The 15,758-nt window shown below is 48.0% G+C and overlaps 6 protein-coding genes across 6 annotated transcripts; 2 read left to right on the top strand and 4 right to left on the bottom strand.

Moving 5' to 3' along the window:
* Positions 1 to 2,503: 2,503 nt before the first annotated feature.
* On the bottom strand, positions 2,504 to 4,086 carry AO090011000306 (aldehyde dehydrogenase family protein; the record flags this gene model as incomplete). The annotated part of the gene is made up of 3 exons (XM_023232887.1): positions 2,504 to 2,617; positions 2,682 to 3,626; positions 3,685 to 4,086. The coding sequence occupies 3 exons, from the start codon at positions 4,084 to 4,086 to the stop codon at positions 2,504 to 2,506; spliced, it is 1,461 nt and encodes a 486-aa protein (XP_023093449.1).
* Positions 4,087 to 4,352: 266 nt separating this feature from the next.
* On the bottom strand, positions 4,353 to 5,297 carry AO090011000307 (type 1 glutamine amidotransferase; the record flags this gene model as incomplete). The annotated part of the gene is made up of 4 exons (XM_023232888.1): positions 4,353 to 4,375; positions 4,511 to 4,754; positions 4,801 to 5,009; positions 5,072 to 5,297. The coding sequence occupies 4 exons, from the start codon at positions 5,295 to 5,297 to the stop codon at positions 4,353 to 4,355; spliced, it is 702 nt and encodes a 233-aa protein (XP_023093450.1).
* A 443-nt stretch (positions 5,298 to 5,740) lies between these two features.
* Positions 5,741 to 7,376, top strand: AO090011000308 (glutamine synthetase family protein; the record flags this gene model as incomplete). The annotated part of the gene is made up of 5 exons (XM_001825907.1): positions 5,741 to 6,155; positions 6,208 to 6,467; positions 6,517 to 6,569; positions 6,615 to 7,295; positions 7,346 to 7,376. 5 exons carry the CDS (start codon positions 5,741 to 5,743, stop codon positions 7,374 to 7,376), a joined length of 1,440 nt encoding a protein of 479 aa, XP_001825959.1.
* A 241-nt stretch (positions 7,377 to 7,617) lies between these two features.
* Positions 7,618 to 9,249, bottom strand: AO090011000309 (dienelactone hydrolase; the record flags this gene model as incomplete). Its single annotated transcript, XM_001825908.3, has 3 exons — positions 7,618 to 8,432; positions 8,489 to 8,926; positions 9,006 to 9,249. 3 exons carry the CDS (start codon positions 9,247 to 9,249, stop codon positions 7,618 to 7,620), a joined length of 1,497 nt encoding a protein of 498 aa, XP_001825960.1.
* Positions 9,250 to 10,926: 1,677 nt separating this feature from the next.
* Positions 10,927 to 12,813, top strand: AO090011000310 (uncharacterized protein; the record flags this gene model as incomplete). Its single annotated transcript, XM_001825909.3, has 1 exon — positions 10,927 to 12,813. The coding sequence occupies one exon, from the start codon at positions 10,927 to 10,929 to the stop codon at positions 12,811 to 12,813; it is 1,887 nt and encodes a 628-aa protein (XP_001825961.1).
* A 1,097-nt stretch (positions 12,814 to 13,910) lies between these two features.
* AO090011000311 (uncharacterized protein) lies at positions 13,911 to 14,480 on the bottom strand (the record flags this gene model as incomplete). The annotated part of the gene is given in 2 exon segments (XM_023232889.1): positions 13,911 to 13,945; positions 13,961 to 14,480. 2 exon segments carry the CDS (start codon positions 14,478 to 14,480, stop codon positions 13,911 to 13,913), a joined length of 555 nt encoding a protein of 184 aa, XP_023093451.1.
* Positions 14,481 to 15,758: the final 1,278 nt, after the last annotated feature.

Raw genomic sequence — 15,758 nt, forward strand, 5'->3', positions numbered from 1 at the left:
TCTACTATACCGGCTACAAACGTACCGCTGAGACCCCCGAGGATCTTGACAAGTAATCTACTCATGGTGGCTACTACAACCATGATGTTTCCTAAAGTTCCAGGAAAAGCTCGACCAGACAGATGCTGTGCTTTCTGGTGTTGTTATCTTCCTCCTCAGGCCTTCCTTTCTCTCTGTTCTATCTCACCCTCCCCAATCAAGATATAAGGGTGGTCACCCCGAGATCAGGTTGATTCTGAGATATTCCCTCTCTCGTATGATTTGCTTTTAATTCGCAGACTACTGGCTGTCCTGTCTCTCATCTCTACCCCTTCACTTGTTTTGTATTTGGTCTCCAGCCCACAGTCTTTTCCTATATCCCGAATCTATTTCCTCCATTATGCAAACCAAAGAAGCGCAATACTAGAGCAAGGGTTGCTAGCACGAATCCAAATTCACCACCACAAGTCGTTCTCACGGAAATGATATTCGTGGCTCTAAAGTTTCCAGCCCAATTAGTATGGTGCAGCGAGATGCCTCCTTTACTCCTTAATCCGCTCACAAATTCACCCAGAGCTATTCAATAAACTTTCGGTTGTTTTCTCTGAATGCAGTTCTGTAGGCCAATGATGCAAATGCCAATGTTTATGACACCTACTTAAGCAGCTTCTCTTCACCGCTACCTTTAGGGATACATACATTATGCAGTCATTAAGCGAACCGTGTAGCAGTGAGAGAGAGATCTTCAAATTGCCGTAGGTCAAATTCTGTCTACTCGTTAGTGTCTGCTAAATCTGATCTATTTGACGCACGAGCGGTTCTTGTTAGCGAAATGCGGTTGCGCGCTGGGTCCTAATGATGCACATATATCCCTATACACTCGCAGGTCTGATTTGGTAGGGATGAAAACCTAAACCTGCCAATTAGGAACGCGTAGGGACCACGAGTACCAAACTGTAGGAGTGATACGAAACTATAGGTGTACACAGGGAACTCATTGCTTCATCACTAGGACAAGGAGATACTGTATTCCATAGAGCAAGCATTATTCAAGGGGTTGCTTGTGAGTTTGGAGCTCTCTTGACTGTGTGTTAGGGCTCGAGTGTTGTGGAGAATCGCCCGTATCGGTCCCTAAACACGCATATTAATACCTTAACGAAAGGATGGACTGAATCGAATTGGTGCCCCTTGATTGATTCTAGTGAGACGAAGAGAACTACTATTAAGATAACAAAATTCTGCCGCACTGCTCCATCCTGTTCCATTCGTTTTCGTTTCGCTCCTGACAGTGTGTACCAGAAGGTCTAGGGTTAATGGGAGCTTTAGTATTCGATTTACTCGTATTTTACCAAAGTACTGTACTAGTAGTGCTGGCTCCGTTCGGCGGCCCCAGAATAAGCCCATGGAGTATAGTCTCAAGGACGAAGTCTAGCCACTTTTCTTCTGCTGACGCTTCTTAGTTCTCTTTATGTCAGATCGCATACTAGCACTACTTTGAAATCTTTACATGACGTCAGCTAGAAGCTAGGCAGCTGCTATGAGGACAGAGCGGTCATTTGGATCACAAACCCTCAGGTTACCTACCCTATATAAACTACCGAAACTCCTCCACATCTAAATATCAATCATCACAACCTCATATCTTTACGAGAACAAAATCCCACCATGACCGACACACTCCTCTCCATCCTAACAGATGAAACCTGGTCCTGGGACCCATACGAAAACCAAATCAAATTCAACACAGACGGCACAGGCACAGTACTACCTCACTTTACACCCCCCCCCCCCCCCCCCCCACCCTCCCAGCCCAAACCAATATCAACACTAACAAACCCACAGCTAATCTGCCACCTCGAACTCGTCGTCTGAATTGCTGCAGAATTTAACTGGAAGCCCAAAAACCCAGAATGTCTCTCCCAACCCATCGACTTACCCACCAATGCCCCAATACGCCCCTCTCAACTCACCCAATTCAACATTGAGATAACGCTTACCAAACGCCGCATTACCGCGCTGGGGGATGCGGTGAACCGTCTCGTCATTAATGAGCAACTCCTGACGGATGCGGCATTCCTGCCGAAGGAGTATACGGTTAAACTCGAGAATGGGCAGTTCCTTTGCGCGTCTGATGTTGGGGGGAGGTATAGTGATTCGCCGAGGTTTAGGACTCGTTTGGTCTTTGACAAGTCGCCTTATCCGCCGAGGGAGGAGTGGAAGGAGACGGATGGGGGTGTGGATGCAAATCGATTTTGGGAGTGGAGGGAGTTTTGCTCGAGGAGGTTGCCTGAACGGACGGGGTTTATTTCGAGGATTTTGAGGAGTTTGGGGGGTTGATATCAGTGTATGTGAGGTTGGATATGTGACTTTGGTTTAGTTGGTGGGCTTTGTATGATTGGCCCTTGTATTGATATGGACTTTTTGACTGCCTAATGGTGTTTTCTTGTGATTGGTGGGAAGACTATTGATTATAATCCTCAGAATAAATTATTTGATACATTTTATTATTCCGGAGTATCTAGCACTAAGTCTGCTCCTCCTTGATATGGAAGCTCTTCAACTTATAGAACCCGTCAAACGCGTGCGGTCCCAACGTACATCCAAGACCCGAGTTCTTCCATCCAATCCAAGCCAGGTCCTATATCAATTCGATCAGTATGAAAGCTCCCACGAACAACCACGGACAAATAAAGGAACCATACCGGACTCGGGTAATCACACCGATTGATATACACAGTACCCGCATCAATCTTCTCAATCAAAGCCTCTCCAGCCTTGATATCCTTCGTCCAGACACTAGCCGTAAGACCGTAGTCGCTATCATTCATGAGTGCCACGGCCTCCTCATCAGAAGAAACTCTCATAACAGGGATAACAGGACCGAAGGTCTCTTCACGCATGGTGACCATGTCATGCGTGACATTAGTAAGAAGCTTCGGAGCGATATAGTTGCCTTCAGCCGGAAGGGAGGTAAATGTGGTGTTTTCAGGTGTGGCGTCAATAGCACCTTTAGATAGTGCATCATCGATGTGGGACTGGATGTTCTTCAAAGCCTGCTTGGAGATAACCGGACCAGTTGTGGTGGCCTTGTCGGTTGGGTCGCCGAGTTTGTAACTACTTTTATTAGTTCTTCTTGATGTAATTTTGAGATAAACTAGAAGTAGTTCTACTAACGTGCTCAATTCCTTCTGTACTTCGGTAATGAAGTTGTCGTAGATATCAGCGTGAACGTAAACACGTTCAATTGAGCAACAGCTCTGTCCCGAGTTAAAGACAGCCCCGTCGACAATCTGTGCGGCGACATAGGCTATATCTGCATCTGGTCTGACGTAGGCTGGGTCATTGCCTCCTAGTTCGAGATTCACAGGAACGACACGGCGGGCGGTTGCTTCGCGCAGACGGAGTCCACCGGCCGTGGAACCAGTAAAAGAAACAAGCTTGATCTGAGGAAGCTTGACGATTTCGTCAAGAACATCGAGCGAGCCGACGTGGAGGAGTTGGAGGACGTTGGTGGGTAGCCCAGCTTCATGGAAATACGATACGAGCCGTTCGCCGAGGAGGGGAGTCTGGGGAGATGGACGGAGAAGAACAGTGTTTCCGGCGAGGAGGGCAGGAAGAAGAGTGTTCACTGTGATCAAGTACGGATACTATGGACTATTAGCTCGTGGCTAAATACTGAATGCAATTCAGAACATGTCGCCTTACATTCCATGCAGTCGAAATCAAAGTGACACCAAGTGGTTCCTTCTTGAGGAACCGTCTGAAGCCACTCTCTGCCTGTCCAGGGAGATTCTTCAGGCTGTCATCTGCAATACTGAGGAGGTAGTCTGCCCGTTTGCGCATGGTGTCAATCTCCTTTGTGCAATAGGCGATTGGGCGGCCCATTTGAGCCGTGAGCTCATTAGCAAGAGTCTCTTTGTTTGCATCGACTATGTTCAATGCCTTGACCATGATGGCCTTCCGATCAGCCAGGGAGAGCTGTTTGTAGGACTGGAAGGCATTCTCCGAGGCTTGTGCAATAGCTCGAGCTTCGTCGAGGGAAGTCCCCGGGTGCTCGAAAATGACTTTGTTTGTGGAAGGGGAGAGTGTGCGAATTTGATTGACCATCTTGGATGTTGTATACGGGGTTCAAGATAGGTGAGAAGGTTACGGTGTTGAAAGGTTGGTTTGTAGGCTGCGCAGCTCAGATATAGGTAGAGCGTTATCGATAGTAGCGCGCTCCGATAACAGATAACAGACTGCCCAAAGTGGGTGAGCGCGGTAATTCTCCATGGTGGATCCAACTAATTCTCTAGACTGGGTTTGAACAGTTCACTTGGATTCCCCAGAATTCTAGCAGTCTCGTTCAGAATTCTTGCCCACTATAAGCATATTCATGACTTTACAAAGTGTACCCCTATCATGTTCACAATTTTAGTGAAACACTATAGTCTACGACGCATTTCTAGATACTCATAACTCCATTACTAACAACCCAGTATTTATATTTCACCAAGAATATGTTTACAAGCGATCTTCGCAATGAGCGCACCATCATGCTGTTTCCCGGCTCTTGATAATCCATCTTTAGCGAGCTCGGCATCGAAAACTCCCACCGCATGTCGAAGGTTGATCACCTCCGTCATCACAAACTCATCATACTCCGGATGACCTTGTAAGGCCAGAACACGCTGTGGCATATAGAGTCCTTGCACCTTGCATCGAGGACTAGATCCAAGATTCACGCATCCTCGAGGAACGTCGTAAACAATATCCCGGTGCATCTGATGTATATCCTATATCGGTGAGCTAGGACCTATAACCACCTTTTAAATGACTTACCAATGAATCCTTCGAGAACAGCTGCTTCCCAGTATCAGTCAACTGGAATGGCTCGACCGAGATCTCCCATCCCTCGTCGTTCCGGCCCACACGTGCTCCGAGAGCACGCGCAACAATCTGGTGTCCAAAACATATACCGACAATGGGCTTCTTGTGCTGCTCGTGTATGTCATGGACGTACTTCACCAACTCGATGATCCATGGTACGTCTGCATGCGCATCGTGTCCTGGACTTGTTAGAAAAATCCGATGTGTGACGGAGAAGACGTACTGCTCCCTGTCATCAAGAGTGCATCGAAGTCCCCCGGTTTAGGATATTCAGATTTGTTCACCACATCCCAAATAGTTGTTTGAATCTCGGTATCAGTAAGTGTAAGCCCTTGGAGTCCTGTATTCAACCAACGATTGAAAATCGCGCCGTAGGTCCCATAGCGAGCGAGGATGGGGTCAATGGGCGTGTCGGTCTCCAGGATAGCAACTCGGATGATGCGCGTCATGATAGCTCAAGTGATGAATGGAGCCAGTGTATTCTGATTCTCTAGATATCAGTAGCGCATTCAATTATACTTAGAACAATTGCAACAGTAATCACTAGGCGTCTTCCCATGAGCAACCTGCCATTTAAGGTAAGTGGGGCGTGAGCTTTATCGATAAGCGCGGTCTTTTTCCCCGCAGCGCGGTCCGCGGAATGTTTACTTACACTAAATCTTTTCCAACTGCGGCGCGGTTAATGTCGCATCGATCGCTCTTTATGAGGCGGCACAATGAAGAAACCAGTGGATATTCGAGCGGCGTCAATGCGGCAGATTACGCCATGAGAGCTAAGCCGTCGCATCAAGGCTCGGTGGCTCCGCAGTCCTCTCCGGAATTCTTTAAAGCTCTGCCTTGGCCAGTTTCTTTTTCAAAACCAATCTGTGAAGCAAATTAACAATTAGAAACAATGGCCACAAACGTCACATTAGAGAACCTGTCGAGTCTCCTGGCCGACGACATCAAAGTCAAGGTCGCTGGCATTGACTGCGATGGCATCCTCCGCGGCAAAGTCATGTCCAAGGAGAAATTCCTAGGCATTGCGGAAAAGGGATTCGGGTTCAGCTCTGCAGTTTTTGGCTGGGACATGCAGGATGTCCTCTATACAACCGATGCCAACATTGCGCCCAAGGACTCTGGGTATGTGGACTTTATCGCAGTTCCAGATTTGAGCACATTTAGGAGGATACCCTGGGAGGATGACATCCCCTTCTTCTTGGTGCGGTTTATTCAGAACGGTCAAACTGTTTCTGCAGATGGCCGGAATATGCTCAAATTGATATGCGATAAGCTTGCGGCAGAGAACTGTCAGGGAATGGCCGGTGGTAAGCGTCTCATCCATACTGGTATTCCCTAGTTTATCTCTAACGGGATTAGTGGAATTGGAGTTCATGAACTTCCAAACCCCCTCAGAAGACGGATACAGCAACGGCTCCCAAACCCAGAATATCGCAGCCTTCCTCGAAAAGAACACCCCTGGATCTCTGCGCCCTATAACTGCAGGCAGTTTCTCCTACAGCGCAACGCGACCAGTGGCGTTCAAGAAATATTTTTACGACATCTTCAATACCTGCGCACAAATAAACTGTGGAATCGAGGGGTGGCATACGGAGGGAGGACCAGGCGTATATGAAGCAGTGAGTGACCTTGACAGGCAATCAAACGAATGTGTCGCTTATTTCCCAGGCCCTCAAAGTATGCGACGTTCGCGAAATGGCAGACAGAGTATCCTTATTCAAGTAGGCAATCCTTCCCTACTACCCGACATAAGCTAACAGTCGAAGGCTACTGGCGAAATCAATAGGTGTTGAGCACGGCATCACTCCCTGTTTCATGGCCAAGCCGATCCAAGGTCAACCAGGCAGCTCCGGTCACATCCACGTTTCGCTTTGCGATCTCGACGGCAAGAACCTGTTTGCTCGGGAGACTCCCGACGACAACGCCCCCTGGCCTGATGCAGTTGGGCTGTCGGATCTGGGCCGCCAATTCCTCGCTGGTCTTCTGGAAGCTCTACCCGACATCATGCCTCTATTCGCACCGACCATCAACTCCTACAAACGGCTAGTGGAGAACTTCTGGGCGCCCGTGAATGTGAGCTGGGGTCTAGAGGACCGAATGGCCTCGATCCGTCTCATTACACCACCGGTATGTAAGCCTGGCGCGACGAGATTCGAGGTCCGTATTCCTGGAGCGGACTTGCACCCCCACTATGCACTCGCTGTTATCCTCGCCGCGGGCTGGCGCGGTGTACAAAAGAAGCTGGAGATCAAGGTACCGCCTGTGTCGGCCATGAAGAAGGATAACACTCGTCCGGAATTATTGCCAAACACTCTTGAAGAAGCTTTGAAGCGCTTCAACGCTGCTGATAGTGTTGCACGCGAGATACTGGATGGGGAGTTTGTGGACTTCTTCACCGCAACTCGTGAGCATGAGTTGCGGGTGTGGAGAGAGGCTGTGACTGACTGGTAAGTGGATAGCCTGGTGAGCAACGTGAATAATGACTAACAGTCAATAGGGAGTTTAAGCGGTACATTGAGACAGTGTAGATGGATATTGGGGGGCATAATAAGCATTACTAGATCAATGAATCGGTAAAACTGTACTGTACATAGCAAAGTATATACCTACAATTACATGTTTTTATGTTCTTTTTTCCCTCTTTAAGGAACACGTAGAGTATGTTGGGGTGGTAAAACATATGTATAAATCACATGATGAGAAAGATACACTATTATGCTAATTAGGTACAAAAGTAACATGTATTGACTGGGTATATCATGGCATTGCTCATTCTTCGTCATTTGCATCTTCCACTGATGCAGAGCCCTTGAACGGAGTAGGTGTTTGAGCCCTATCTTGTCCATCTTCCTCCTCCTTGTTGTCCTGGTTATCCTCTGTATTGTCGTTCCTGTGGCTCTCGTTACCCTCCGGTCCATGCTCTGGTGGCTGTTTTTGAACCGTCTTTCCCTTGCCCTTGCCGTTCTCTAGCGGCTTCTCAGCTTCGCTTTTGAAGTATTCCGTCCCAGATTCGTCTACTCCAGGCGTCACACCGTCCTTTCCTTTCTTCTTAGCTTTCGCTCTGCGAATCAATCGGTTGTGGTACTCTTTCTTTTCAACCTCGGGATTCTCATCCAAAATCCGTCTAGCAGCCTCCCGTCCAACTACAGGCAACCGATCAACTCCATGTACCCCCTGAGGGACAAGCTTTGGATCCAGCAATCCGACCTGGACCAGAACACTAGCCTGATCCCAATATACATGCTCAGAGTACAGTCTACCCGCCCGCAGGCTGACAATGCTAACGAGGATAACTTCCACCTGCTTATTAGTAGGCGGCACACCGGGCAACATCCAAGGAACCTCCTGTGTGTGCTGGAATGTCGCGTGCAGTTCATCAGCCACCCGGTCAACCCCGATTGTCCGTGAAATTAACCGCAACCGCATCGAAGGCGGTAGCTGACGCAGGAAGTTCTGCTCGTAGAACCGCCGCAGAGCGTGGTTGCCGATGCCCCCGCTTACCGTGGGGACGTATGTCACGGCGGGGTTGATATGGCTCACATATGCTTCCATTGTGTTGGACAGATTCATGGAGAAGAACTTGGCTGTGTGGACCAATTAGCGAATGTTCTGGGAAGCACTTGTCTACTGGAAGACAAACCTTCAAGATGTTCCTCCCATCTTTCTTCCAGATCAATATCCTTGTTGAATCCTCTCCGCAGAACCTGCAACGTTCGACTAAACGCCAGGTCGCACGCCAGTCGATCATACTCGTCTAGATCATGCTCTGCGAATCCGGGCTGCACATACTCATACGTATACGCCGTATGGCCGATGTTCAACCGCTCGCCGGTTCCCATACCCGGATTGATCTGTCGAGTTCTCCGCTTCTTCTTCCCCTGCAGTCCCACCAAAGTCGGAATAGTTGTCACGTCGACAGTGGTCCCCGCCAAATGCGTCAAGATCCGGACGGAAGGTGGGTACCGCGACCGGGTGTCGGGAATGTTGGTGGGATAATAGGTGACCAAAGCGCAAAGTCGACTACAGTTGGTGGGTTTCAGGTAATAGTCCAAACAGAATGAGGCAGCGTCTCCGAAGGCTAAACATGGTAACAACGTCAGTCCTGTCCACATCATATCCACGATTCACTCTAGCATTAGCAAAGGGGGAGAACTCACCAAGCACGGCATAATTCTCTCCGACCCCCAGTCCTTCCTTTACACTCTTTAGTCGGGCAACATACTCTCTTTGGTCACCATCATATGGGACATAGATCACATCGAAGCCCTCATCGCGCCAGTTCCGCAACGTCTCCGTGTCGAAATCCGGCGTCTCAGCCGAAATGCACAGTCGCGCTTTACCGGAGGCGTTGTTGTATAGGAAGCCTGTTGCTCCCGGTGCGTTGATGGAAATGGTGGCCATTTGCCTTTTGTTCCTTATTTTTGTTTTCGGTCCCCTGTGGGGAATGCTTTACTGCAGGTGTACTCAGTAAAAGTTCGGTAGCTCAGGAACGAGTACCACGCATGGGAAAGGATGGGTTGTGGTTGATATACATATACTTGATATCAATCAATGGGAGAGGGCATACGTCATGGGGTGTCACACCGCATACGTCATCGCGGGTGGATCAGATGATTGGGTGCTTCCCTTTCATAGTAATTTATGTACATTTTATATCAAGGTCCGTGGGCTCATTCATTGTTAAATTCCTTTCAAAAAGAAACATGGTGGGTCTCCCTCTCGGACTTACTGCACAACGGTCCATGGACCTAATGTGATTCTAGTAATCCCGAACCCTCATTGATATATACTTGTTGCTGCTATATAAACACTCTAGGATTCTTTTTAGCAAGTACGTCCAACGCTTGTACCTTGAAAAAAAATAAAGTAAGATAAAATAAAATAAAAATAAATTTCGTGTCTCGCTCTAGCGAGTTGTAGATAGTGTAAAGGAGACGCTTTTTTAGCTTATCCGATATAGTAATTCTCAACAGCTAAGCAACCGGTACAAACGACCATAGGGTGTGGAAAATAGGGTTTCCTGCCCGCTCAACCGTAGTCAAGCCACAGTCAAGCCACGGCCCTGTTACAACAGACCGCCAAGCGAGGTATTTATTACCTCGTCCAAGACGACTTACTAAAGCCAACTCACCAATGTGATACTGTTGGTATATTAACGCTGAGCTTCCTTTCAAATCCTTGGCTGAGGGTATACTAGTCCTTGCACAGTATATCTTCCCATTAGCCGTGGCAAAGTACACAGCCTGGAGGTTGAATGGTGTGGCCATGGCGTGCTGTACGGTGGCTGCACTCTGTATGTATTCTCTGGTTTACACTTTCTGATACACATCGCTCATGGATATACTTCTAGTCTTCGACACTGAATGATTAATGCGACTGGCCCATGGAATCAGTTTCACGGAACATATCACGCTGTACCCATTGTGTTTCCGATTCGTTTGCATCCTATTCTCGTACATCATTAGACAAACTCTAAACTCCATAGCAGTTCATAACATCAGCGGAAAGATCATCAGGATTATCAACTTTGTCTTCTACTCCATACAGGCAACTACAATATCTCACCGAGTTTTCTAGTACCCCACAATTCTGATCTGACCACTCTAATAGTTGAATATAGTGCCGAAGATCCCTTCTCGGCAAACCCTGTCGTGCCGAGTACCCACATAATATTAGACACGTTTTTTCGACACAGCTCGTGAACATGGGGGCTGTATCAAAGCAGCGACGGTCGTTGTTCTTTTTGCGAAAATCAGTGAACCTGATTCGCGAGCGATGTACAGTGCATGTGCGATATCAGATCTCACATACAAAGATCTCCACTCTATACCAGAACACACAGACAATGAACGCCAAGTCAATAAATCCTCTTGGCCACAAAAGCCCCATTCAACAAATGCATTTCATTGCCAATAAAGATTAAATTGACTCTTGCCAATTGAAGCCGGTTTTCTTGTCTCCTTATTTTTTCGGCATTTACCATGATTCATTGCCCATGCTCAAGCTGCCATCAGTATGTATAAATAAGGATAACTCTACTAGTCAATGAGAGAAGACAAAAGCTCAAAAAAACCCAAAATGCTCTCCTCTGTTCTCCTTGTCCTCTTCTCAGCGGCCGTGGGGGCAAAGACCGTGCCCAACGGCCAAACACTCACCCTCAACGGCATACCCTACTATCTCAGTGGGATCCCGATTTCGAATTTCTCACATAATGTTTTCGATAAAGCAAGCAACGATGTCGATATCTTCCCTTTTACAGTCATCCAGACTTCTAGCACCGTTCATAGTAGCTTTCTGAGTGAAACAGTTGCCAATTTTACCCAGCAGGATGACGTGTTCCAACCTGCGTTTCTTCAGACCGTCTATTTGACTTCTTCTGTTGAGGCGTCGCAAATCGACGAACTGTCTGGCAGCGAAGCTTTGCACCAGTTTGACAATAAGATGTTCCTAACCGAATCTGATGCTTCCTTGTCTACGCCCCTTCCGAATGGACCTTATTTTGCTTCCGCCCGCACAGGACACATTTTCAGAGCCTATCGTCTCTACTCTGATGACTCTTTGGCGTTCATCTCGGCCGCTATTAGCGATGAGAGTGGTGGTTTCATTCCTATGACTGGAGTTACAGAGGGCGTCATGACGAAAAATGTCGCTGTCCCATCCCGTCTCTACTACACCCCTACTGCTGAAAAGCCTTTAGCTGGTTTCCGGCTGGCCGTGAAGGATATATTCCACATTAAGGGTCTTAGAACCAGTGGTGGAAGCCGTGCGTACTACTACCTCTACGATGAGCAGAATGTTACCACTCCCTCTGTGCAACGGCTCTTTGACCTGGGTGCCGTAATGGTCGGAAAGGTGGGCACTGTTCAATTCGCCAATGGTGATCGTCCTACTGCGGACTGGGTCGATCTGCACTGTCCATTCAACCCCCGAGGGGACGGATATCAATATCCCAGTGGCTCCTCGTCTGGTTCGGGTGCTGCCATCGCCGCGTATGAATGGTTAGATCTGGCTATTGGCAGTGACACGGGTGGTTCCATGCGCGGACCTGCCGGTGTGCAGGGTATCTATGGTAATCGGCCATCAACTGGGGCTATCACTTTAGAGCATGCCTTGCCACTCTCGCCTCCACTCGATACAGCCGGTATGTTCGCACGAAGCGCGTCTTTATGGTCAAAGACCGTCCAAGCCTGGTACCCCAACTTCAACCGCAGCTATCCATCCCACCCCAAACAGCTCTACCTCTCTCACAGCAACTGGGACGAGTCCACCGCACCCGAAGCAAACGAACATCTGGAAACATTCATGCAGAGACTCGAAGATTTCCTGGATACAAATCGCACAATCGTCAACGTCACAGAACGTTGGTCCGAAACCCACAACTCACCCTCTTTGATCAACCTCCTGAACACAACCTACGCCTACCTAGTCGGCGTCGGCCAATGGAATAATCTCGCCAAAGGCTTCTTCGCAGACTACGCCCAATCCCACGACGGCCGTCGCCCATTCATCAATCCCGGTCCCTTGGCCCGCTGGGAATGGGGCCAAGCAAACGGTGGAAACGCATCCTACGACGCCGCCCTGCATAACATGACTGTCTTCCGAGACTGGTGGTCGACGTCCGGATACGGACGTTCTGATGATGATTCTTGCTCGGAAGGTATCTTCGTACACGCCTGGGCCACCGGAGCAGCAGACTACCGTAACCGGTACTTCAACCCTCCTGGTCCCCCGTTCGGATTCACAGACGACGCTATCGCCGTTTTCGCGGGCGCGCCTGAAGTTGTTGTCCCATTGGGCGAGTCGCCTTATAACAGTACCATCACGTTGCACGAGGAGTATCTCCCTGTTTCGATCGGCTTGCAGATGGCTAGAGGCTGCGATCGGGCACTTGCTGAGTTGGTGGATGATCTAGGCAAGGCAGGGATTTTGAAGCCTGTTTCTGCGGGCTCGAGATTATATTCTTAATTATATGTAATTCTATGTATAGATCTTGGTATATATAGATTGATATATCTGGCTATGTATGAATAACACATCCCTCAGCTTAGAAGAGAGTTTTCAAGAGCCGTATTAGAGATTTGACTAGTAAGCTGTGCAATAGCAAAAGACTCTGCATTCAGAACCTCGCAAATAATTTGCAAACAAATAGAATATTTGCACCGCTACTACGCCAGATCTTCAATAGATGCAACTTATACTTGACGCTAGAGGCCTGTTTCCGACCAACTACATACACATCATTGTACACTTCCTGCACTTTTCATTCTCAATTCAATCAGCAAGTATGTAAGCCACGCACGAAGGCCACCGTCTCTCACGACGCAGATCTTCAACCGGAAGGGAGGATAAATACCTGGACAACTACTCCGTATTCGCGGCCAAGTGCCTTCTCTTGTTGTGGACTTTGTGCCCCGTAAGGGCAATTTCAGGCTGGTCTTGAGATGCACTACGATATCAAGCTTGTGGTGTGCGATGCTGCCAATGGTGTATAGTTTTGGGGTTCTATCTTGACCATAGTATAGGCTCTGTCATAATAATTATATTATATCTCTGGTGGTGAGAAGCTCGTAGGTGGGTGAGCTGGCTCTCAGCTTTTAGTGGCAGGCTTACAAGTTACAGCCAATCCTCTACCTACATAGATGGTATATACACCACGTCTACGTGTTAAGAAAGCTCCCCTGGCAGAAACCGCCTCCGGGATACCCAGTTATCTTCTCATCCTGTCTTAACAGCGCAACCAGACCATATTACATCGACACTTGACAAAGGGTGGGGGCAACGGAAAGTAGCAAGGAAGATTCCAGCCTCAAAATAGCACACTCCGATTAGTTAACATAAAAGCCGACATATAATAGTACCGATACTCCGATAGACTTTTGAACGACAAGGGGACAAAAAGAGGTACATAGAAGGGACGCCTCCAATGCCCAAGGGGGGTAAAGCAGGAGAACTCTTGCTCCTGGCAACATTCACATCTCCGTCAACACCATCAATTGCACCTGAACAACCATGTCACATCCAGGCGAGTGTGATATACAATATAAAAATGCACAGGACAGACTCTAATCAAGTAGACACTTGACCCGACGGAACTGGACTGTCACACTCTTACCATTGTATGCGTTGGCAAGATAGTTGTTGGACCTGATTTCTATCCCATTATTATTAGATGCCTGCCCGACCAGGACTAAGTTAATATAGCAGGTATCCTTGGAGTGCGTAATGTCGTCACAGTCTTCCATGTGAGCCTCAAAATACGCATAGTTTCTGGCTGAAAGGCCCGCCGGGTAGAAGTAGCCGCGATTGTTGTTGGCGACGAATTCTCCGTTTCGTGAATAGTGATTTCCACGGAAGTCCCACAGGTATAAGTGCCCTCGGTGGCGCACCTCCTGGTCCTGTGTATTCTGGCGCTGACAAGAGCTCATAAGTCGACACACTTGGAACGTTCTGGAGTTCGAATAACCTCCAAAGAGGTAGTAGTTCCAAGGATTGGAGTCAGACCCCAACCAATTCCCATCAGCCTGGACCTTGTAGCATTCACCGTATTGCAGTGTGTGGTTGGAATCAGCACTGGTGTCGAGCGCGAGGTCATCGGACGGGTCATATGGCGAGAGCACCTGCTCTTCTCCCATGTATGGAATGGAGGCTTGGTTTTCCGGTATATCTTCAACTACTGCAACGCCATCTTCGGGCAGTACTCCCGGATAAGGATTGGCGTATCCACATTGGACGACTGTAAGAGTAGCAAGTGACACCTTCAAGATGTGGCGAGGCGAGAGGAATGGTATATTGGCAGAATTAGGTTCTAGGAGTATGTTGATCGAGTAGGTATCTTTGCTTGTTCCCACAAAACTCGGATTTTTTGTTGCTTTTGAATTGAGCGTAGTACTTTGGTAATTGTATTATATAGCGAAGCGCTTGTAGGCTATGTGCATGACGTAGAATACTCAATGCTGTGCTAAAAGAACTGGTGATGCAAAGATAGAACAAATAATGACCTCATAAACTGCATGCGGCGTTCTACCTACGATACATACCTATCCGTGCGGCCTGAGGACTGTCATTTATTTTGACATCTATACATCTCTTATATCAATGATCTCATGATATGCACATAGCGAGAGCGCGTCATGAGTTGTTGTGATAGTTAAGCTTCCAATCATCTAGGAGACTTAACTGGAAACATGGAGCAGGGTGAGCATATCATAGAGTTTGACACTTGAACGAGCTAAAGGTTAATTACCCAGACGTTTCACCTCTTCAGTATTCGTCATCAGCTCCAAGACCCATGGTTCAACTCCCTGTCAACTCAACTAGGCCTATGCATTGGTTAGTAGGGGCTATTATGTTGCAGCAACAAGAATAGAGGCCTCGGCGTCATGACCTCGGAGTAACCCACCGATCTTATACCACATCAACCGAGCTCTCAACATGATGTATACCCCCTACTTATCAATTTCATGAAGCCAAAACCCCTTCCTGACTTTGAACAAGCAATTGATCGTAGCTTATCATGTCAACCTCTCAACTTACAGGTCGAACAACTATTCACATTTTAGTTGCGAGGGTGAGTTGTCTCCTTTTCCTTTCTCAGTGAGCAGGATGACTTGGCAGAGATCCATAGAAGCGGGCACATCCGGAAACGGAAGAGGCTGGAGGGAGACGCATGGCTTAGAGCTGCAACGAATATTTCGGACCACACACGTTAGACTGTTCCAGAGATAGACCTAGATAAACAATATTCATCGGTACTACACTTACTTGAACCGTAAAAAGCTACGAGTCGTCGACGTACTGTGTACTCTCGGAGACCTTTAAAGCTACCTGGATTAGGGTGCAGCGGCCCGCGTGCTTAGGGTTACGCCGGCTTGGAGAACACCAGTTCGTTGAAAGCTAAACGCCGAGGTTGA

This window comes from Aspergillus oryzae, chromosome 7 (genome assembly GCF_000184455.2).
Source record: "Aspergillus oryzae RIB40 DNA, chromosome 7".
Lineage (NCBI taxonomy): Eukaryota > Fungi > Ascomycota > Eurotiomycetes > Eurotiales > Aspergillaceae > Aspergillus > Aspergillus oryzae.